This window comes from Thermobia domestica, chromosome 11 (assembly GCF_964235325.1).
Source record: "Thermobia domestica chromosome 11, izTheDome1.hap1.1, whole genome shotgun sequence".
Taxonomy (NCBI): Eukaryota; Metazoa; Arthropoda; class Insecta; order Zygentoma; family Lepismatidae; genus Thermobia; species Thermobia domestica.
Window position 1 is genome coordinate 84,494,722 of NC_137464.1, and position 23,280 is coordinate 84,518,001.

Below are 23,280 nucleotides of genomic sequence, written 5' to 3' on the forward strand. Positions count from 1 at the left end.
CCTACTATCGAAAACGTACTTCGTTTTACGACTCTTGTCCTCCAAAATCTATTTCCATTTGAGCGCCAACGAATTCTTGGACATATCCAAAAGGCAGCCTTTGATAGTTTTCATTTACATATGTCAGCTACCTATTCCGGATTATGCACCTATTTTAACATCCATTCTGGTACAGCAGTATGAATTCTCCAACTCGGCGGGAAAATATAATTCGTCTCATGTTCAACAATATACGCTCTCTACCCATAAACCGATTACTTTTGGAAACGATGGCAGCAGCTCACAATGTCGACTGTACAGCTCTTAACGAAACATTTCTGAAGCAATCCAGCCACTGCTATATACCTAATTATCATTTACTCCGTTCTGATTTACCACAGAATGTTGCCCGAGGCGGTGCTCCCTTAGCTCTCAAGTCTTCCCTTCCGAAACGTTCCATTATTCCACCTGATTTTGCACAATACCCGGAACACGTCATTGCCACCGTCTATTTTCCAGATTGAGCTATTACAGTCGCCACTATTTACGTTCGATTAATACAGCCATTGCCATATCGTTTCATTACATATCTGGACCTCCATTTTAAGACGTACGCTCTACTGACTGACCTTAATTACCATTCTCATACTGTAACACAAAAAGAACGCTTCCAAGACTTCCTCCGAACTACCAATGCATCATTCATTGACATCCCACAGTCTACACGCCCCGAAAGTGGAACCACTCCAGATGTAGTAATTCTTTCCACTAATCTCCTAACTTCATCTACTATCGAAGTTCTGGAAACCATAGGAAGCGATCATCTTCCCATTCTTCTAACAATTCAAGCACCAGGCCACTCACAAGCTCCAGTATCTTCACCTCCCAAATACAATTTCAATAAGCCCGACTGGAACAAATATCAAGAACTCATCACCACACGACTCGCAGATACCAATTCCACTCTCACCACTTTTGAATCTATAGATCTATTAGCAGAGACTCTCACGGAAGCAATTAGTGATGGCAACGAACATGCAATACCTAAACTTACTTCTCATCCGCTCCGGCCTAATTTACCTCCGTATGCAATTACCCTTCTGGATCGTTCCCATGCATACTTCACAGAGTACCGAAGAACACACGATCCATATTTTTTCAATCTCCACAAGCAGTTTCAGAGAATGGTCAAGCACTATGTCATAGCCAAAAAACGTCTTACCTGGCGAAATTCCTGTAATCAACTCCAGAATGAAATTCTGGAACTTATTTAAACGTCTGACTTATCAAACACATGCACTGAGAAAAATCCATTATCCGGACAGCGGTATATTGTACAAATACAAGGATTCGTTATGTTTACTAAGGAAATCTGTACGGAGCGTACATTATCCATATGCTACACAGGTATTGCCTTTTACCCGCTTAGATATTACATCATGTCGCTGCAGGATGTCTGACATCTAACAATCTTCTGTATTTTACATACGTATACGTATGTTAAATACTTCAGCTATATGTTATATACGTCCATCTGTGTGTGAGGTCCTGACCTCCTATAGACACCTCTTTCTTGCACCATAGATGACGTCATGAAACAACGGTCGTTTGCTTGCGAGTTGGTTTATAAACGAGGTTGTTTACAAACGGAAAAGAAGAGTGGAAGGAAACAAAAGCCTGGGTAAGTGCAATAGTAAACTATCACTTTAGTTAAATATTCCATTAATTATATATTCCTTTAGTATAACTTGCTTTAATATGGTACTAAACAAGTAATGTGATTTATGACTACAATTCTTACTATTGTAACTCGTTAATGGTTGAGGAGAAAGGAATGGGTTAATCTGAATTTTGAGAAATCTTTGAATATTAATGTTTTGTAACTTTTTACATTTCAATGTACTCAAAATGAATGTTATGTGTTTATTCATTCCTTTTTATATGTGACGGTTTATTACTTGATGGAGATTTACTACAGGACTGCTTAACATAATTGCTAAGAAACCGTTTTCAGGGCGAACATTTTCTTGTGTAGTGAATGAAGATTAAGGCAGTGGTGCCCACCCCCCCTCATGTCCATGACGCACCCCCCCTCAATTGTCTATCCGTAGGTGTTCTTCCATGAAAAAAAATCTTTTCGATTAATTTTTACACCCCCTCAAACATATTTATATAGATTTTTACCCCCCCCCAAATATTTCAATGACGCAGTTTGCGTCATAGCCCCCCCTTGTGGGCACCCCTGATTAAGGATTTAGATTTCTGGGCTTTCGGCATCAATGACCTTGTTAGCCCGTCACATGTGAGTTATGACGTCCCTCGGTGAGCACACTATCCGGGGAAAGGGAAGGAAGCAAACGGCTTGGGACCTATATGTTGGGTACCACCCGGCATTTGCCTGGTGTGAAATGAGGAAAACCCAAGAAAGCCTCATTCAGGATGGCTGGACTTAAAAGCTTTTGATACTTTTTCGACCGAGTGCCCCTACCGGAATCGAACCTGGGTCCGCTCGTACCGAAGGCGAGAGCGTTAGCAACTACGCTACGCGGAGCCACTTGTGTCTAGAAAATTTATTTTTACTAGGATATTTGCAACAAAATTTATTTCATTTCTTTGTTTATTTTTCTTTTTCTTTTTGTTTTTTAACAATAAAACAAAACATATTTTACAGCCTCACTGAAATTTAAAAACAGCAGTCAGTTCTTTTTGTTTTGTTTTGTTTTGTTTTGCTTGTTATGTTCTCTAGTTAACTAATGTTTGAGTTACTAAGAATTAAAACATTATTATTATTATTTCATAATTTTGGAACCAAAAATTAGATGTTTTTATTTTTTTCCTTGTGTTGACGTCATTGTGGCAAGTTGGGGTGTTTGTATCGTATTTTGGCATTAATTTGGTTACTAGCACTTAGTTTCAAGGTCATAAGTTGCAGACCGCTTGAACCAGCTACTACACAGCTTGAAGAGTTAGGAGTGTCAGGCGTTTGACTTGCAGCTTTCGTTACAGCGTCTAAATTGCAGTATTGGATTGCGTCCAGCTTCTATCGCTGGTAAAAAAGTTATATCGCTTTCGTAATATGGTAAGAAATACAATGTAACAGTTAGGTATAATATATATGACTAGTTTAATCAGTCGGAAATTACTCTGTTTCCTTGTCTTATTCTTTCGATTATGTTTAAGTACTGTTACTTCATAGTATTGTTTCACTATTTCTAGAAGGAATTAAGTATTAACGAAGTAAAGAATAAGCAGAAGCCCACTTTGATTGACGTTTACTATTTCTCATACTTCATTGAGAATGTTTTGATCCCCAATTGCGCAAACTTCTAGTGTATGTATGTATGTATGTATTTATGTATATATGTGTGTGATTGATTGATTGATTTTTTGAGTTTTACGTCCCATTCAGCAGCGAGGCTATATGAGACGTGGACCTACTGATTAACGTGGAATCCGAACCACATGAGCTCCCGCCGGGAATCGAACCCGGGTCTCCCGCGCCAAAGGCGCGCATGCTAACCGCTTAGCCACGAAGGAGCTCTCTCTCTATATATATATATATGTGTGTGCGTGTGTGTGTTTGTTTCTTTTTTTTGTTGTTGTTGTTGCTTACACTGCTTTAGAGATGAGCTCCTTCATGGCTAAGTGGTTAGCGTACGCGCCTTTGGTGTGGGAAACCCGCGTTCGATTCCCGGCGGGAGTGGTTCGGAGTCCATGTTAATCAGTAAGTCCACGTCTCATACAGCCTCGTTGCAGAAAAGGATATTAAAATCAACTTAGCACTGCTTTACAGATGGAGTTGTTTGATTCAGGGTTCGAATGAAGCTTTTTACGGGAAGCAGGCACGTAGCCAGAGGGGTGGGTCCAGACCCCCCTTTGGATCCAGAAATGAAAAATATTAAGGAAAGATGAAACAGATGAATCAGCCTCAAAAATATAAAGCTACAAGAAGCGTTTGGTTACTCTTTCTTACGAGGAGCTTTGTGTGGAGGAAACGGGGGGGGGGGGTCGAGTTGAAATTGGATATTATTGTAACGGAACATTCCGAATTCCATCTAGCTCCATGTTAACCCTATGCAGCGGCGCAAATCTGTCTTCAACATTGAGAGGGACGCGTAAGACAGTTCTCATAATTTTTTTAAAGATGTTCAAAATATTTATGAAGTTGAAAAACAATGCTGCGGAGGATCAGGGGAGCAGAGTTATCTTCAAAATTGTGAGGCGGGCAGATTGAAGGCTTATTCTGGGGTGGGGACATCATTTCATCTTACTTTCCTTTGTGGCAATCGGACACAAATCATCACATTTCTCCCCCAAAAACGCATTTCAAATCGGATTATTGAGGGGAAAGTCCCCCCACACTTCTAAGATTGGAGGGGACATGTCCTCATCCCCCCGGGATTTGCGCCGGTAACCCTATGGACTAAAATGACGATCGATAAACCGGTTCTTTCAGATAGCCTGTCAGTTAGAACTTAAGCAATGCCCAGAATTACCAATAATATGAACCATTTTGAATTTCGCGGCAACACTAATCCATTTTATAGGATGTCTTTACTCCCGAAAGAGATCTCGTTGCTATCCTTGACGGCATTAAACTAAGATAAGAGAAATAGAAAGAAGACAAGAAGAACCGAGTTCGAATGACCTCGGAAGACTATGTCTTTGTTAATACCTTTTTCTATTCTTTTACGCAAGATTTCTTCATAATTCTTTAATTAAAATACTTACTAACATATCCTCATTTTATTGTCCTAACAAATCAATATGGATATGTAGTCAGTAAAATAGTTTAGATTGATCGATCCCCTGGTGTTGTAACCACAGTATTTCAAGTCACACACCCCCTTCCATTACGAAATCCTGGCTAAACGAACGAATATATGCTACCAGTAAAATAGTTCCGAATGATCGAATCCAAACGAAGCAGGTAATTAACATTAGTACTAGGTATGTGTAGACTAAATGAGGTGATTTGCTTCGTGACCCTTCGAACAATGTACGAAGCGGATGCAAGCAGTTAGTACATGGAGTTAGCTTACCTAAATTTAGATTTCGCTTTCCGAAATCTTAATGGATGTATTAAGTGATTTCGTTACTTACACTCTCAGTCTCTAAATACAAGGATTCAAAACACATTTTCGATTCCAAACTATGACTCTGCTAGACAAAGAAAGCATAGTCCAGTGTATGTTTTACTTCATTTTCATATACGTGCTTGTAGGTTTTCTCGGGGACTTGGTTTCCTCCCACTTTCTCATTCCACCAAATATTCCATAACCATTAACTTGCTTTAATCACCGTCTCCCTTAGCCTAACAGCATAATCGTGGGACATTAAACTCAAAGACTTTATTTTTATTTTCAAGTAATTACTTTTCTCTCCCTTATTTATTTTTAATTTAATTTCTCTTTCAATTTCCCTCTTTTAGGAACATCAACATAATTTGCAGTTCTTTCTCATTATAATAACACTATTAAAAGTCCCATATGCAGCTTACCACGTTGTAACCCAGCGGAAACGGATGAACAACGAATATTGTCGAAAATATGTATTGCTTACAGCGGCGTAGCGAGCATTACAAGATTGGGAGGGGGATGAAACTTGAAATTGCCAAGTCTTGGTTTCTTTTTTTAAAAAATGTCAAGTCTTGATAAAAAAAATGCCAAGTGTTTCGAAAATCTTACAAACCCTGTGGAAAACTATTACAGGAACCTTATTTTCATATTCGTTCCATTTCATGCCCTGTCTGAGACACGAATAACATCAGCCCTTGTTCCGCTCTCGAGTCCAATTTAACATCTAACCTCAGGATCATTATCATCACCCACGATGCACAACTGTTAATTTGATAACTCATGGCTATGTCAGGTAACCTCCGCCAGCTAATCTTCACGAGAACCTTTAAAGTTACAATCAGTTGTAGAAATGCATTTAAAAACGTAGAATAAGGTAGGATATATTTACTGTTTGTGATGTAGGAGTGCCTAATTTACATATTAAACATTCAATTGAGGGGTTCAGTGAGGACCAGGCTAACCTACATCCAGGTCAAGATTGAGATTTTGACGGAACAGCATACCAATGTCATTAATTGACCTTTGCCTCAACCACTTGTCGGTGAAGCTTGTCCTGAGTTAGGGGCGGATCCAGGGAGAGTCTATCGCCCCCAAGAAGAGGAAACTTTGTGTATTTTAATATAAAATAAAATCCACCCAGAGTTGAATCTCTTAAAAGTAGCGATAGCTTGTAAGTAGTGGCATTACAACCCACCGCCCCCCAGTAGTCCATCCTGGATCCACCCCTGTTGTATACTAAGCCAAACTATGAATATCAGACGTATCCTTTGTAACGTGCTGTTTTCATTTGTTTCCTTTTCTTTCAGAAAGTTAAAATTGTCAGTTAGCCTAGTCTCTCCCTAAACCAGTGGCGGTCGGTGACTTATAGAATGAGGGAAGCAATTGTTATGGTACCTAATACTACAAACAACTGAAATATTTTATAATAGTACTCACTTGTCACTTAAATTTTTCCATCGTTTCCTGACAAATTCTTCGTTAATTACTCGATTATAAAATTCACCATGTCATCTAAATTTTAAGTCTATTCGTCTTCCTTTTCTGTCAAATTCTTCAATCAACCGCTAAAAAAAAAGTCACCACTGTTTAACACTTCACTTAAATGTTAAGTTTATTTTTCTTCCTTTCTTGTCAAATTGTTCAATTACCCGATCATAAAATTCACTATGTAACTTAAATTTTAGGTATATTATTTCTTTCTTGAAAAACTCTTGAATCAACCTATTATAAAATCTACTGCCTCACTTAAATTTTAAATCTATTCTCCTCCCTTTTTTGTCAAACTCTTCAATCACTCGATTATAAAACTCATCATCACTTTCAGCTTGTTGCAATTTCACCAACTTTTTTTCAATAGATATCAAGGATAGATCAGACAGTCTCTCTTGATCTTGAGTGTTTCTGCAGAATGTGTGAATTCGTCTAAGTGCAGAAAAAGAGCGTTCAGCAGTAGAACTTGTAACTGGTATTGTGGCAATCAGACTACAAAGTTTATAGAGTTCTTTGAAAGCAGACGATGACAATCCAGTCCTTTTCAAATAGATAAGAAGTTTTGGAACACCCATTGGTAAATATTCATTTGTAGAATATGCAACGCAGAGTTCGCTTCTGAGCCGGGCAAAATCGAAGTATTGACCATAACTTTCTTTCAGGGAAGAAAATTCTGCATCTGGGAATGGTTTTTGTATGTTCTTTTCATCAAGTAACTGAAGAAATGTCAATTTTCCTAAATTACTGAATCTAAGCTCAATCTGGCTGCATATGTCGTCATATATTTCACAATATAAACGACGATAATGTGTTTTCATATCACTACCGTCATTTGTGCAACGTCTTTTCCTGGGAGGGCCTACATTTGCGACACAATTGTTCCATACTGAATCAAAATTATTTCTTTTGACTTTCAGAATTTCCTCTGTTTCCTTCATTTTTTTAATACAGTAATTTATATCAAGTGACTTGGTCTGGAGTACGTCGTAGAGGGAGCCCGTTAAACAAAATATTTCGCTGAACGTTAGTAGCAAGAAGTTAAACTCAAAGTCAGAAAGCACAGAATCAAATCCCCGGGCTTCATGATATGTGTCTTTATCCCATTCTTGTGGATTATCTAAAATAGTATAGAACAGATTCGTCAACTCATTTCTGTACTCTACTATTGTTTCAATAAGCCTTGAATTGTAATTCCATCTAGTGGGACATACTTTAGGAAATCTCTTCTTAACTTCTGAATCTAAAGCTGCCATCCGTTTAGTGGAATTTGAAAAGAAAGAGGCAAAACTACTAAGTGTCATGAAAAAAATTTTACATTCTTTGATAGCCGACACTGACTGAGAGAGTACTAAATTAAGCCGGTGTGCTAAACAATGAATAAACAATGCATCAGGATATTTATCCCTAACTTTCTTCTGAAGGCCATTAATTTCGCCAGACATGACTGCAGCACCGTCATAACACTGAGCGACTAGTTTGGAACCACTATCATACTTCTCGAGAGTTTGGAAAACGTGTTGTGCTAAAGCGCTTGCAGTGCGATTTGAGCTGACATCTGTAAAGCCCAGAAATCGTTCAACAACTTCTCCATCGGGAAGAATGTACCTTACAACTGTTGAGAGTTGAGAATGTGATGATATATCACTCGTTTCGTCTAGTATCACAGAAATGAAAGATGAATCAGCTATTTCCTTTTTAATTTCATTTATTATGACAGTGGCAACGCTTTGAATCAGGTCATTTTGTATGTGTTTTGACAGTCCCGAAAATACTGTAGCTGTTTGAAAATGGTTGTCTAATACTTCATCATATTTTCTTAATAACTGAAGTAATTCAATATAGTTCCCCCTGTTAACAGAGTCTTTATCTTCCACGTGGCCTCTAAAACTAAGTTCTTGACAAGCCAAGAATATAACTACATCAATCAATCGTCGTACTACTTTTCTATTATTTTTCACTTGCTCGTTATACTTAATAGTCTCTTGCTTAAGTTGGTGGTCTAGCTGAAAGTCTATTCGTACTGAGCCAAAAGTTGTGAGACAGATTTGCGATCGAATATGATTTTGTGATTGCTGATGACGTTGCGTAGCTTTCAATAAATTGTTCATGTCATCAAACCCTGACTGATTCCAAGTGCCTTTTTCGTTTGAAAATAACAGGCAAGGCCAGCAGTACAATTTTGAAGTTTTCCTACAACCAAATAACCAGTCTGTCTTTTCATACTGTTGCTTATTAAAATGACGAATACAGCGTTTTGTTTTTGTTTGTATATGTGTCAGATCGGGTGTATATCGTCCTTGTGAAATTATTTCTTTTTTATCTTGAAAACTAAAGGAATTAAATGACCGCCCTTTTAAAGTTTCTAACACGCATGCACAATCTTGTATTTCCCCCACCCCACTCTCCTCACTGGCTTGCGTCGACGCTGCCATAGGTTAAAGCTGATGGAATGCAAACTGGATAGTCATTCCCTTCCTAGCATAGCCGACACAGGTATTAGGAAAGACATGCACTTTACAAACCTGCGAAATAATCCAAGTTTTTCTTGAAGAAACCAAGTATAATCCTGAACATCCAAATTTTAACTCATTAAAATAAATATTTACTCCGCGAAACAGTTTAGGCTATTTCAATTTGCAGTTCGAAACGAAAAAAAAAAAAATATATCGCACTACACCCGCACACACTTGTTTCTACGGAATGCTTACAAAAATGCATTCCCACTCGCAACACCACGGCACGGCAAGGCAATTGAGCCGGCTCGTTCCGACTAGGGCGCTGCGCAAAATGCATCGAAAGAGCTGCGCGTTGGAATGACTATCTACGTTAGCTTCTGGCGTATTTAAACTTAGAAATAAGTAAAATAAAAAGGTTTTAACATAAATAATTTGAAGCTTAAGTAAACTATTTCAGTACTTTATAATATTATTTTATTCCTATATCACAGGGGAATGACTCATTCCCTTCATTCCATTGAGTGACCGCCTCTGCCCTAAACTGTCAATTGTGACAAAACACACCAATAATTGTTGATGCCAACTAAAACATACATATCCAAAGCCTACAAAATATATCACATTATTTAAGTTTTTTTTTTTAATTGCTTGCAATGTTTTTCTTCGTGCCAAGCATCCGAAAGTCATCTTGAATTCTGACCTTCTCATTTCACTACAATTCTTTGAAGTGTAAAACTGCACAGCTTTTTTTTTGTTTTTTCCTCTCTCTCGCTCTCTTCAGTCCTTCAGTCTCCCCCACTTTGATTTCATGATTTCGCACTCTGATGAAAAGTATTAAACACCAAAACGGAAAAGTACTAATATATAACCTCTCTTTTAGTAGCCCCTCCAACCACGCGCCCGGGGCACGTGCCTTGCTTGCTCGCCCATAGCTCTGTGAGCTATATAAGTAACATACAATGCGCGCGCATATGTAAACTTGGTGCCAGCTTTGATTCTCGCTGAGAGAGTATACATATAATGTTGGTTCGAATTCCATCAAAACCGTAGGCTCATTTTTGTGTAACCTTGGTAGTGAAGAAGACAGTAGACTTCAACAAATATTCCTGTCGGGCCTCGATGGCTCAGTGGTAGAGCGTTCACCTCTGGTGTTTGGGGTCTTTGATTTGATCCCAGCTCGCGCCAAGTAAACTTTGTGGTATACAAACACCGTGTGAGTGGGTTTTCTCGGGGTTCTCCCGTTTCCTCCCACTTTCTTCATTCCACCATTTCATTCATTATATCATCATCAGCGTCTCCTTTAGCCTAGCCGGTATATCCGTCGCACGTAAAACTCAGATTTCAACAAATATTCCCTTTCCAGCAAGACATTAGGTTAAATTGGAAACAACGATCTAGATGACATACTTCCAACTTCATTATTGATACAACTGTTATATACAGGATGCATCAGAAGTCCCTTGTCATCCTTTCTGAAAACTACAGGGATGTAGTTTCATTGAGTGCGAGATAAGAGATACACATTATGCCCAGAAGGATATTTCGGATTACATCACGCGGACGGTCGCCATCTTAGATTCGAAATTGTAATACGGATGATAAGTGGGTAGTGTGATACATGGCCATGCACTAAAATGTTCTGAGGATGTCAAATGTGCAATCAGATATCATTTAACTTATTCTGGTGAAATGTTATTGGCAGTGAACCAAGTGAGACTATATGTAGTATGTCATGCCCTTCTGTTTTTTTTTTTTTTTCAGTGATAGAGACATACCGTTTCTGGTTTTTTAGTGATCAAGATATACCTTCAGGGAAGAATAAATGCTAAATACCTTTAATAAATCCATTTTTATATATTGACAAAGATTTTATTTCTCATGTAGAAGTAACTTCTCAGTTGACAATACTGACATTTTTTTACCTTTTTCTACCTTTTGTTTGTAAAATGAGGTGTTTTCAAAGAAGTTCATTAGTTTATATTTTGATGTGCCATATTCAATTGTTTCTTTCGTATGTTGGTATGTGTCGTCTTGTCTGAAGTCTTATAAGCGTCGTGGTTTGAGCGTGGGCGGATTTAGGGGATTGCAGTGGGGGCGAATCTTACGGGAGTTTGAAATACCCCTCATTCGAGTGTGTGGTCCAGGAGTTTTCCCGCTGGAAATTGTTAATATTAAAAGTTCGGTTTTTGAGCACTTTCGTGTATAATTCTCTGATACAAGGTAAGGGGCTATTTTTTTTTTCAGAAAGTTGTTCACGATGGATGGTGTAAAGACCTAGTGCGTACGTCATTTAAATTTTGATATGCAAATATCGTATCAAAATCTTTGCATATCAAAATGGAAATTATATGTAAATGTGTAACCACATATATTTTATATCAATTCATTTAAATATTTAATCATGCATAATTAGATGTTAAAAGCCAACAAGATGTATATGCTTCGTATTAAATTCACATCATTTTCATGGGAAGAGATGGAAGAACTTCGAGTACAAAGTTTTTTTTTTTTTTTCTGGAAGAGCATTTCTAAATTTTCAAACTGAAGTTCAGCAAACTCATAGCCTCCAGCGGAACACCCACGAATAGCAACTAGGATGGTACAACTGTTTCCAGCTTACTATGAGTTTCCAGACTAGATTTTGGACTATTCAGAAATAGTTGTACGCAGGACTACAACTGTATGTCAAGGACTAGTGGATGAGAGATGGGTTGGCTACTCTCCAATATAGCGCCGTTCAGTCGTGTACATGGCTATTGTATACTAGTCACACAGTAGTGTTGTTTTTTGGGAACAATAAGGTGCTAGAAACTCACTTGATGACGTATTTTGTCACCTTACCCGCCTCCCCCGCCACGGCTCTAGGCCGATAAAAACGAAGCTATCGCCAGCCACAGCGCGGAGTAATATGTTTTTGAAATTGTGATTTGGTTTTGGAAAATTTGATTTTATTCAAATTTAAAAGGTTCTTGGATGCAACCGTTTATATATTATGATTATTTAACACGGTATGTCACATGTCCGACAGTATCACGTACTCTTTCAGTACATTTTGACAGTACTATTTACAGGCAGTTGTTTGAACTCGTTGGACGGTGTTCGTCTGCAAAGATGGAAGGGGCTTTCTGCCTACCAATGTATCCGGAAGACATATATATTAATTAACCACCCCTAAGGTAATGACAGTAATGTATTATAATGTATTTATATAGTAAATTGTATAGTGTTATTAATGTAAGGTTTGATTTTGCAGCATATTTGTTCAATAAGCAGGGATGAGTGAAATTCAGTAAAAGTTTGTATTGAGATTACACCCCGCTGCAGACTGTGTTTGGGTATAGATGTCACTACCTGTCACGTGAGTGCTTGATGGAAGGGGGAGCATGTATTTTTTCTAATATGTTTTGTTTTCTTAATTGTTTAAATAGTCTTCCGGTACATGACATGTGTTGTGTTATATATCAAAATCTTCATAGAAGATCAAAGAATCTTGTAAAATATGTGAAACTCACCAAAGTGTATTCATAAATGTAATATTAGGGCATAACAGTGGTGACCTATTGAGGAATTTCGGTTGTCACCAAAAGAGAGAGAGAACGTTGACCATAAGAAAACCGGTAGACTGAAGGTGAGTCTAGGTTTTTCAAGTTCCAGCGGACCTAATAACTATGATCGCAGGAGAGGTCACAGGACAGTTCGCTCTTAGTTTGAACACAGGACACATCGTTCAGACACACTTCGGTTAGAGCAACAAGACACTTCACGTCGCTCAGTGAGACTTTACTTCGTTTGAGTTCTTAGTTCATAGAACACTTCATTTAGTGACATTATATTATCATGTCTTTGCTAGTGTAATAGCAACTACTATGACATGTATCACATAGTGCTTAGATAGCAAAAAGGGGAAATATCTTCTATATATGACCCCATCGGGAGTGTATTTTTTTTAAGTAACTTGCTGTAGTTACATTTGCGTACATATAGTTAGGGGTGTTTCGTTGTACACCAAGACCAACTATTATCTGAGAACATGTACGTATTATGAAGAGATTAGTAACGTGTGTTGGTGGACTCACCGTGTGGCTCACATTTACAATGAGCACACTTCCAACCAGTTTGTTTTGTGTTTAATACACAAATATGATAGCAACTCTGTCATCAGCAGAAACATTTATTTTTTTTTTAACCTGTGAAAGTTAAATAGTGGGACTTTTTGAACCACAGCACATAAAATCCAGTAAGGCGTGACGAGCCTATGTCACCTTTACTGTGATAGTGATGACAGTAACTCTCAACTTTTCACAGAGAGATACCAATGCAGAGATCGACGAAGACAACGTGATCTTCAAGACTGATCATCAAAAACCGTACTATGTGGGATAAAAGTACGTCACGCATATACGGAAGAATGCGTGCAGATTGGAGGATCCAGACAACAGTGAAGACTGGACTCATGCAGGACATATCTGTGAAAACTACAAACAAAATCACGCGTGGACTAGAACTATTGGGATAAGTAAAACATATTGGCCACTAAAACGAGTATCATTTTTTTTTCTCTTTTTCGTATACAAGTGTTGTTTGTGAAATCGAGTGTAAATAGTTCACTTCAATTCCGCCAAGGATATATTAAATAGTTATGAAAATTTACTTATACGTCTGTTGCATACCTCAATTCCCGTATGAATCCTGAAGGTTTACTTGCTGCCTGGTGAGTACAAAAATATCTAAAATGTTTTGTAACTTCTGTTCTTTTCAGGTGGACTTCGTTCGGCGACTTCATTTAGCTTACTGCAAGTAGTACTCCTTGTTAATGTATTCTGTTGGTAATCATTAGACTCAAGATCATGTTACATGAGCCGCTACTAATTGTGTAGCCCATGAGTCGCTTCGGGAGATCGTACAATCAGGGTAGGGAAACATGAACTATGAGACCTATGTAGATCTCAAAATCGGGATTTTCTTTTTAATTTTAAAAGTAGCATAGATCTACATAGGGGCATTTTTGATTATTCTATCAAAATTAAATTTGTGTTTTGTTTTAAAGAGTCTCAACATTTTTTTTTTTTAGTCTCTACCGCAACCAAACAGATCATAGTTCATGGAACCCACGATGACAGACAGTCTTCTCAGGTGTGACGTAAGACTGCTGTCAAATGTAGAGAGAGAGACACACCTCACCATCACTGGTACTCCTTCCTCTTCTCTCTACAGAGCCTCAGCCTAATTTACATGCTTGACACTTCATGTCGTATGCAAATTTCAGCACACCTGTGCTTGAGAGGACAATTTACAACGTGGCTTCCCGAGCGTGGGGCCATATACAGAAGGCTCTTGGGGTATTTACAATTTTTGACTCCCAAGCGTGGGGCTTGATGGACGTCTCCGTCCTTTTACAATTTTTGGCGCCCGAGCTTTAGGGGCTAAGCATACGCTAGCAGCGTAAGCCGAAAAGGGTACCTACCTTGATACACCAACAGAAGTACAAGGGTAGAGCAGTAACTTTCTATTTTTTATTATTATCTCTTATGCCGCGTGATAGTTTGAAACATAGTCCCCATAGTATCCAAGAACCTTATTACAGTGTGTTATATTTGTTCTTGAAGAGTGTTTATTATGAGTAGAAAGTTTTTTCATGTGTATTTGCATAAAATTAGGGGGGAAAGATTTTGTGTGTAATAACCATTAGGCAAATTAGAGTTTTGTTTTGTTAGTGATTAAATGCCGGTAACGAGAGCTCAGACGCGTAAGATGGAAGAAGAATTTAGATCTGACGTGTACGCTCAGCGTATTGGGCTGGATGAAGATAGAACGAGTAATAATGTTACCGTCAATAGCTCAGAGAATGCAAATGAGATAGATAATATGCATAGTGAAACAGGCGTAGAAAGAACCACTGAAGATGTAGTAGGTTCAGGAACCGGTGACAGTCACCTACGTTCCGGTGACGTCACTGAGAGAGAAAACAGTGACCCAGCTGATGGACAGTGTGGCCAACCTGTCCAGGAAAACACAGCTGAGGCAACACCCAGGGAAAGTGATGTAGTACCTACCGGAAGTCAAGTCGTAGAGACCGGAAGTGGGCAGTCCGGAGCTCAATTCGTCACGGCTGTAGACTTATCCAGGCTTTTGAACGGGTTTCTGGAATCTATTTCAGCGAAAGTAGAGTCAGCTAATGAGAAGTTAGAGAAATCGTTTACGGCGAAAATAGATTCTTTTGTAGTAGAGAATAATAAGAAATTTGAGCAATTGAACGAGTCAATTGCGTCAGTGAATAGGAGACTTGACACCTCCAACATGGAGCTGCAGACACAGCTCGTGTGTACAAGTCAAAGGATACAGGCTTCATTAGAACAAGTTAGCGACAGGGTACAGTCTAATGAAGTCTCTATTGCATCCTGTAGTAGTGTGATCCGAAAAGTTGAACAGTCAGTGAAAGATGCTCACAGTTCACTGACAGTTCAAATAAACGATGTCGAGAATCGATCGAAGGACCTCGGTGATAGGATAGGCGACCTCTCCACCAAACAAACAGACATAGATCATGCAGTAGAGAGCATGCACTTGCGAATGGAGAGAGTTGATCGAAGTATAGATAACATTGTAGGCAGTCAGGCCGAAATAAGAGCTGAACTTCAGACAGTGCAAAGTGAATTTGCACTGAGATCTGAATCCACAGCACAGCTGGGAGACAAAATCAAGGATCTCCGAGACGAAATGTCTCGTGAGATACAGAAAGTAAAACAAAGTTCACGACTAGAGATAGAGACACTACTAACTGCACGAGACGGGTTGTCGTCTCGTTCTAGCGAGAACGAGACACAACAAACAGAGGAGAGAGTAGTTGTCGACAGTGGTCCCAGCACGAGCTATTTGTTAGCCCCGCCTGAACTGTTGTCGAGTAATAGTAGGGAACCTGTGCCATCAACATCGCGTGTGGGAGGACACGGAAGCGTTCACACAGTTCAGAGTAGTGGCGAAGCTGCCCAACTTGCCACTGCAATGAACTCGTTCTTGCACAGAGACCTGAAACTACCGACATACAATGGAAATGAGGACGAATCAGCTACCCATAATTATCTAGTAGATTTAGATAATTATTTCGAGCTAACTGGAGTAGCGCCAGAGCATAGACTGAGCTTCTTAACACGCTCGTTAAGAGGAATCAGTCTACAATGGTACAAAGTGATGCAACACAAGATCACCGACTATACTAGTTTCATAGAGGAATTTAAGAAAAACTACTTAAGCTCCGATCGTTTAGCGTCCTTGCGTGCAACCCTGCTCATGAGTCATTATGACCCTAGAATTTTCAGACAGCCTAGTGAGTACCTTCTCACTCAGCTGCAGAGAAATGCTGTTTTGGACCCTCCCTTGTCCGAACAAAATCTTTTGAAGTTACTACCGAGACAGCTTCCTCAGTGGATATGTAGGTGTTTGATTAGTGCTAAGCCACAAAGCATCTCAGAGCTGCTCGCGTTAGTGAATGAAGTACAGTTAACGCACAGGGAGAACGGTAATAACCAGCAGCGAAGAAACATAAATATGATTGAAGTGACAGAAAACAATCAATCAGCAGGGGGGAACTTCAAACGTAACACGAGACGTAACAGGGCACAGCAGGGGCAGTATACTAGAAATAGTAGGGGCAGACTAGAACGGTCTAATGAGAATAGTGAGCCTAGTAGTAATCCTCGAAATGAATCCCGACAGAATCGATTCAGGGGGAATGGAACTAGTTCGTACCGAGGTACAAGAGGAAGCAACAGAGGCAATAGGAATAGGCCTAACCACCAGATGAGAAATAGTAGAGACGAACAGATACAAGTTCTTGAAGTGTACGATACACGAGACGAGACTCGGGCAAGTACTTCGAGACAAGTACAGTCCGACAACAATGGGCGTGTCCTGAATGTTTCTCGTAACTGAGGACATTCGGCACACATTTGGAATCCCATTAGCGTGGAATCTCAGGATAGCGATTACACACCAATGAGGTCGGATGATGTAACTGAATGTGTGCTGGAAATTTCGAGAAATGAAATAGATGAAAATGAGACATTGGTCAAGGAAGTAAATGAAAATGCTAGTGATAATTGTAATCAGTGCCAGGAAATTATTGAGAAAAATCATTTTAAAGAAAATTTAGTAAATTTTGATACAAATAATGAGAAATTAGAATTGAGATTGAGAAATGGAAATGTAATACTGTTGAATCGAACAGAATATGATCAAGCAAATGCTATTTTTGATAATTTATTGGACACTAGTGATGACCTAGTTGTTAGAAATAATGTGATAACTTTACCTGAAATTGAAGTTATCGTATTCGCTCAACCGGTACTTGGCTTGTTGGACTCAGGTTCGAGTATCAACGCGATCAGTAGTGAATTGTGGCAAACAGTACAGAATAGTAACCCCAGACCTGCGTTCCTTAGAACAAATAATATGAAAGTAACATCAGCATTCGGAAGTAGTGTGGCTAAGATTCTTGGTCAGATTTTATTACAAGTAACTATCAATGGAGAAGAGTTTGAAACTGTGTCATTAGTAGTGCAAGGGTTGAATAGAAAGTTGATTCTTGGTTCTCAGTTCTTTGCTGAGACTGGCGCTGTGTTAGACTATGGGAGAGGGGTGTTCAGTTTGAAGAAGCCAGTAGAAGTAGATGTAAGTTTCAAAGACGTCGAAATATCAAATGAAGATCTAGTGCTTAGAAATATTGAGGAGATTTTTAGTTTTGACGATCTCGAAGGCGGAGATCCAAGTAACGGTTATTCACTTGTAAGAGGTAGACAAGTTGGCAATCATGAGATGGGTACGGAGATAGGGAAGAATAGGCTAATTGAGAGCAACCCACCCGTAAAGTCGCAGGTTAGAGGATACCCGACGCCCACAGAATTGGCCAGAACCGTATTTTCACCAGAAGAGTGGAAAAATTTTCAAACGCGCGCGAGTGAGCGTGATATAAAAGAGCACGTAGATGGCTACACTGATCTCACTGATTCTCAGAGAGCAGAACTCACCTCCCTCCTCATAAGACATAAACAGCTGTTTGATGAGAGACCCGGTTGCATTAGAGGTTATGAACATGAGATACATCTAACCGACACAAAACCGATTCGTTCAAAAATGTTCCCGTTTGCACATTGTTATCAGAATCAGGTCAGGAATGAGATTAATCGTTTTCTAGCATGGGGAATAGTGAAAAAGGCTGCCACGCCTTATAGCAATTCACTAGTTGTAGTACCGAAGAAGAATGGGAAGTTACGCCTATGTATCGACGGGCGCCCTCTTTCGCGGGTCACTTTGGCAGAAACAGACCAACCAATCCCCGCCATTGATGTTTTACAAGAGTTGAGCGACAAAAATATTTTTTCTGTTTTCGATGCAGTAGATTTTTTCTTTCAAGTACGTGTAAAAGAGGAATTTCAGAAGTATCTAGGATTTGTGCACGAAGGCATTTCATATTGCTTCGTCAGACTACCATTTGGTACAAAGACGTCTCTATCTTCCTGTATAAGGGCACTTGATTTAGTACTAGGAGATGATGTAAAGAGCTTTTGTCAAACATACGTCGATGACCTAGCGGTAGGCTCGTACAATTTTACACAGCATTTAGACCATCTAGACCAAGTTTTCACTAGGCTGGAAACTGGCGGAATAACGCTCAGATTAAAGAAATGTGTTTTTGCACGCACACATGTCAAACTTTTAGGTTTCGAGTTGTCTGCTGAAGGAATCAGAAAAGACAGGGAAAAGATGGAGAAAGTAGTAAATTTTAGACCTCCAAAGACGGTGAAGGAAGTTAGACAGTTGATAGGTTTCCTCCAACATTATCGTCCCTTCAGTAATCGTTATTCTGAGGTACTAATTCCACTTTTTGATCTTCTGAAGAAGAATACGAAATTTAAATGGGAAAAAGTGCATGATGATGCCTTGGTAAAAATAAAAGAGATTTTTCAAGAAGAAATCGTTTTAAAGAAACCACTTCCTGATAAAGAATTCATTTTAGAAGTGGATGCAAGTGATAGGAGTTGTAATAGTATCCTATATCAGATAGACGACAATGGAGAAGACAGGATCATTGGGATGTCTTCAAAAGTATTCAATAGTGCGCAGAGGGCGTACTCGATTACTGAAAAGGAACTTTTGAGCTTAGTAGAGGGTGTAGCTAAATTCAAATATTATTTGATAGGAAGGAAATTTAGAGTTCGCAGCGATCACTTATCATTGAAGTTCATCCTACATTGTCGATTGACGAATCAACGTATCACACGTTGGGCCTTAGGGCTCGCAAATTTAGATTTTTCATTCGAATTTGTTCGCTCAAAAGACAATAAAGCGGATTATCATTCACGCTACCCAGCACAGTCTAGTAACGTGACAAACTTTGACAGTAAGCCTGTGTTACGTGAGACATTAATGTCATTGTTAGAGGAAGTTCCGTGTGAACTTCGGAAGTTAATTGCAGTGTTGCCAGAACTGCAATCATCAGATGCCTTTTACGGTCCTCTGAAGAAGGCGACACAGAGTGCCGAAACGTCGAAGAAAATCAAGAGTGAGCATCACGAATATATTTTGTTTAGTGGAAGATTATGTAAAAGAGACAAGGATGGTGTAAAGATTTGTATACCAGAAGTTTTGGTTCGACCACTTCTGCAGTACCACCACGATGAAAGTGGGCACCTATCCGCTTCGAAGCTGATACCACAGCTCGTCGAAACATACACTTGGCCAAAAATGAGAGAGCAGATAAGGAAATACTGCGGGTCATGTGTCATTTGTCAGAAGGCTACTGCCCCTCACACCTACATGTGTGGGCCACTAAACTCTATTATTCCTGAGAAGCCTGGTGTGTTCATCGCAGCAGATTTCTGTGGACCACTAGTGCGAGGTATTGGTGGTGTCCAATACATACTTGTATTTGTTGACATTTCCTCCAAATTAATTGGTCTTTTCGCATGTTGTCGCGCAACCACACACACGGCCTTACAGAAGTTGAAACAGTTTCTCAAACTGTGTCCGCGAGCTGAAATTCTATTGACGGACCACGGTTCTCAATTCTGCAGTAATCAGTGGAAGAGAGAGATTCAGTCCTTAGGACTGAAACATTACATGTCTACTGCCTATTACCCTCAAGCGGAACCTGCAGAGACAGTAGTGAAGAGTACAACCAGGATGTTGAGAAAGTATTGCCATAACAATCAACGTTATTGGCTAAGACATTTAAGTAAAGTAGAAAGATGCTTGAATAGTGCTAAACATATTAGTACAGGGTTTTCAGCTTATGAGCTGCATCTGGGAGTTTCGTCCACTGCTGACGTTGCCAGAATATTTGAAATACCCGAAGTTGAACGGCCAGTAGATAAGGATTACTTCGTGGAAGTAGCACACAAGAACTTGAAGAAGAATGCAGCAGCCAGGAAGAAATACTTCGATTCCCATCATACTTTGGTACAATATGATGTAGGACAGCTAGTGCTAGCACGTGTATTTCCGAAATCTGATGCTTTGGCCGGAATTTCGAAGAAAATATTACTGATGTATTCTGGACCCTGGTTGATCCTCTCTAAAACTGACAAGAATGTGTATACTCTCGCTGACCCACAGACTAAAGTGGCAGTGATGAAAAGAAACGCTTACTTGCTTAAGTGGTATAGAGAAAGAGAACCTGAAAGTCAGAGAAAAATGCCAGCAACTGAAGAAGAGATTGCTGAAACAACGAAGAAGAACTGAGCTCTTCGTGTTATGTTCATGTAAATATTTTGTTTTACGTGTAACATTAATAGTTTAAACTTTTGTGTATGTATTATGCCATTAGATTATTATGGGAACAAGTTTTCTTTCATGTTTTTATTAGGTATTACTCAGTATTGTTGTGTTAAAGTATTTTCTATTACGTCCGCACTTATTGTATATACTTGTGTGTAATGATGTATTTCGATAAGCTTTGATAGCTAAAGTATCTTTACTCTCAAAACATATCGAAAGGGGGGAATTGTAAAGACCTAGTGCGTACGTCATTTAAATTTTGATATGCAAATATCGTATCAAAATCTTTGCATATCAAAATGGAAATTATATGTAAATGTGTAACCACATATATTTTATATCAATTCATTTAAATATTTAATCATGCATAATTAGATGTTAAAAGCCAACAAGATGTATATGCTTCGTATTAAATTCACATCATTTTCATGGGAAGAGATGGAAGAACTTCGAGTACAAAGTTTTTTTTTTCTGGAAGAGCATTTCTAAATTTTCAAACTGAAGTTCAGCAAACTCATAGCCTCCAGCGGAACACCCACGAATAGCAACTAGGATGGTACAACTGTTTCCAGCTTACTATGAGTTTCCAGACTAGATTTTGGACTATTCAGAAATAGTTGTACGCAGGACTACAACTGTATGTCAAGGACTAGTGGATGAGAGATGGGTTGGCTACTCTCCAATATAGCGCCGTTCAGTCGTGTACATGGCTATTGTATACTAGTCACACAGTAGTGTTGTTTTTTGGGAACAATAAGGTGCTAGAAACTCACTTGATGACGTATTTTGTCACCTTACCCGCCTCCCCCGCCACGGCTCTAGGCCGATAAAAACGAAGCTATCGCCAGCCACAGCGCGGAGTAATATGTTTTTGAAATTGTGATTTGGTTTTGGAAAATTTGATTTTATTCAAATTTAAAAGGTTCTTGGATGCAACCGTTTATATATTATGATTATTTAACACGGTATGTCACATGTCCGACAGTATCACGCACTCTTTCAGTACATTTTGACAGTACTATTTACAGGCAGTTGTTTGAACTCGTTGGACGGTGTTCGTCTGCAAAGATGGAAGGGGCTTTCTGCCTACCAATGTATCCGGAAGACATATATATTAATTAACCACCCCTAAAGTAATGACAGTAATGTATTATAATGTATTTATATAGTAAATTGTATAGTGTTATTAATGTAAGGTTTGATTTTGCAGCATATTTGTTCAATAAGCAGGGATGAGTGAAATTCAGTAAAAGTTTGTATTGAGATTACACCCCGCTGCAGACTGTGTTTGGGTATAGATGTCACTACCTGTCACGTGAGTGCTTGATGGAAGGGGGAGCATGTATTTTTCTAATATGTTTTGTTTTCTTAATTGTTTAAATAGTCTTCCGGTACATGACATGTGTTGTGTTATATATCAAAATCTTCATAGAAGATCAAAGAATCTTGTAAAATATGTGAAACTCACCAAAGTGTATTCATAAATGTAATATTAGGGCATAACAGTGGTGACCTATTGAGGAATTTCGGTTGTCACCAAAAGAGAGAGAGAACGTTGACCATAAGAAAACCGGTAGACTGAAGGTGAGTCTAGGTTTTTCAAGTTCCAGCGGACCTAATAACTATGATCGCAGGAGAGGTCACGGGACAGTTCGCTCTTAGTTTGAACACAGGACACATCGTTCAGACACACTTCGGTTAGAGCAACAAGACACTTCACGTCGCTCAGTGAGACTTTACTTCGTTTGAGTTCTTAGTTCATAGAACACTTCATTTAGTGACATTATATTATCATGTCTTTGCTAGTGTAATAGCAACTACTATGACATGTATCACATAGTGCTTAGATAGCAAAAAGGGGAAATATCTTCTATATATGACCCCATCGGGAGTGTATTTTTTTTAAGTAACTTGCTGTAGTTACATTTGCGTACATATAGTTAGGGGTGTTTCGTTGTACACCAAGACCAACTATTATCTGAGAACATGTACGTATTATGAAGAGATTAGTAACGTGTGTTGGTGGACTCACCGTGTGGCTCACATTTACAATGAGCACACTTCCAACCAGTTTGTTTTGTGTTTAATACACAAATATGATAGCAACTCTGTCATCAGCAGAAACATTTATTTTTTTTTAACCTGTGAAAGTTAAATAGTGGGACTTTTTGAACCACAGCACATAAAATCCAGTAAGGCGTGACGAGCCTATGTCACCTTTACTGTGATAGTGATGACAGTAACTCTCAACTTTTCACAGAGAGATACCAATGCAGAGATCGACGAAGACAACGTGATCTTCAAGACTGATCATCAAAAACCGTACTATGTGGGATAAAAGTACGTCACGCATATACGGAAGAATGCGTGCAGATTGGAGGGTCCAGACAACAGTGAAGACTGGACTCATGCAGGACATATCTGTGAAAACTACAAACAAAATCACGCGTGGACTAGAACTATTGGGATAAGTAAAACATATTGGCCACTAAAACGAGTATCAT

General features: G+C 39.0%; 1 protein-coding gene across 1 annotated transcript; it reads right to left on the reverse strand.

Annotated features, from left to right (window-relative positions):
• Nucleotides 1–6,799: 6,799 nt before the first annotated feature.
• LOC145665195 (zinc finger MYM-type protein 1-like) lies at nucleotides 6,800–8,980 on the reverse strand. The gene has a single exon (XM_081732480.1). It carries the CDS (start codon nucleotides 8,978–8,980, stop codon nucleotides 6,800–6,802), a length of 2,181 nt encoding a protein of 726 aa, XP_081588606.1.
• Nucleotides 8,981–23,280: the final 14,300 nt, after the last annotated feature.

Coding starts and splice junctions, on each gene's coding strand:
- LOC145665195 (XM_081732480.1), bottom strand. CDS start 8,980: ATGGCAGCGTCGACGCAAGCCAGTGAGGAGAGTGGGGTGGGGGAAATA.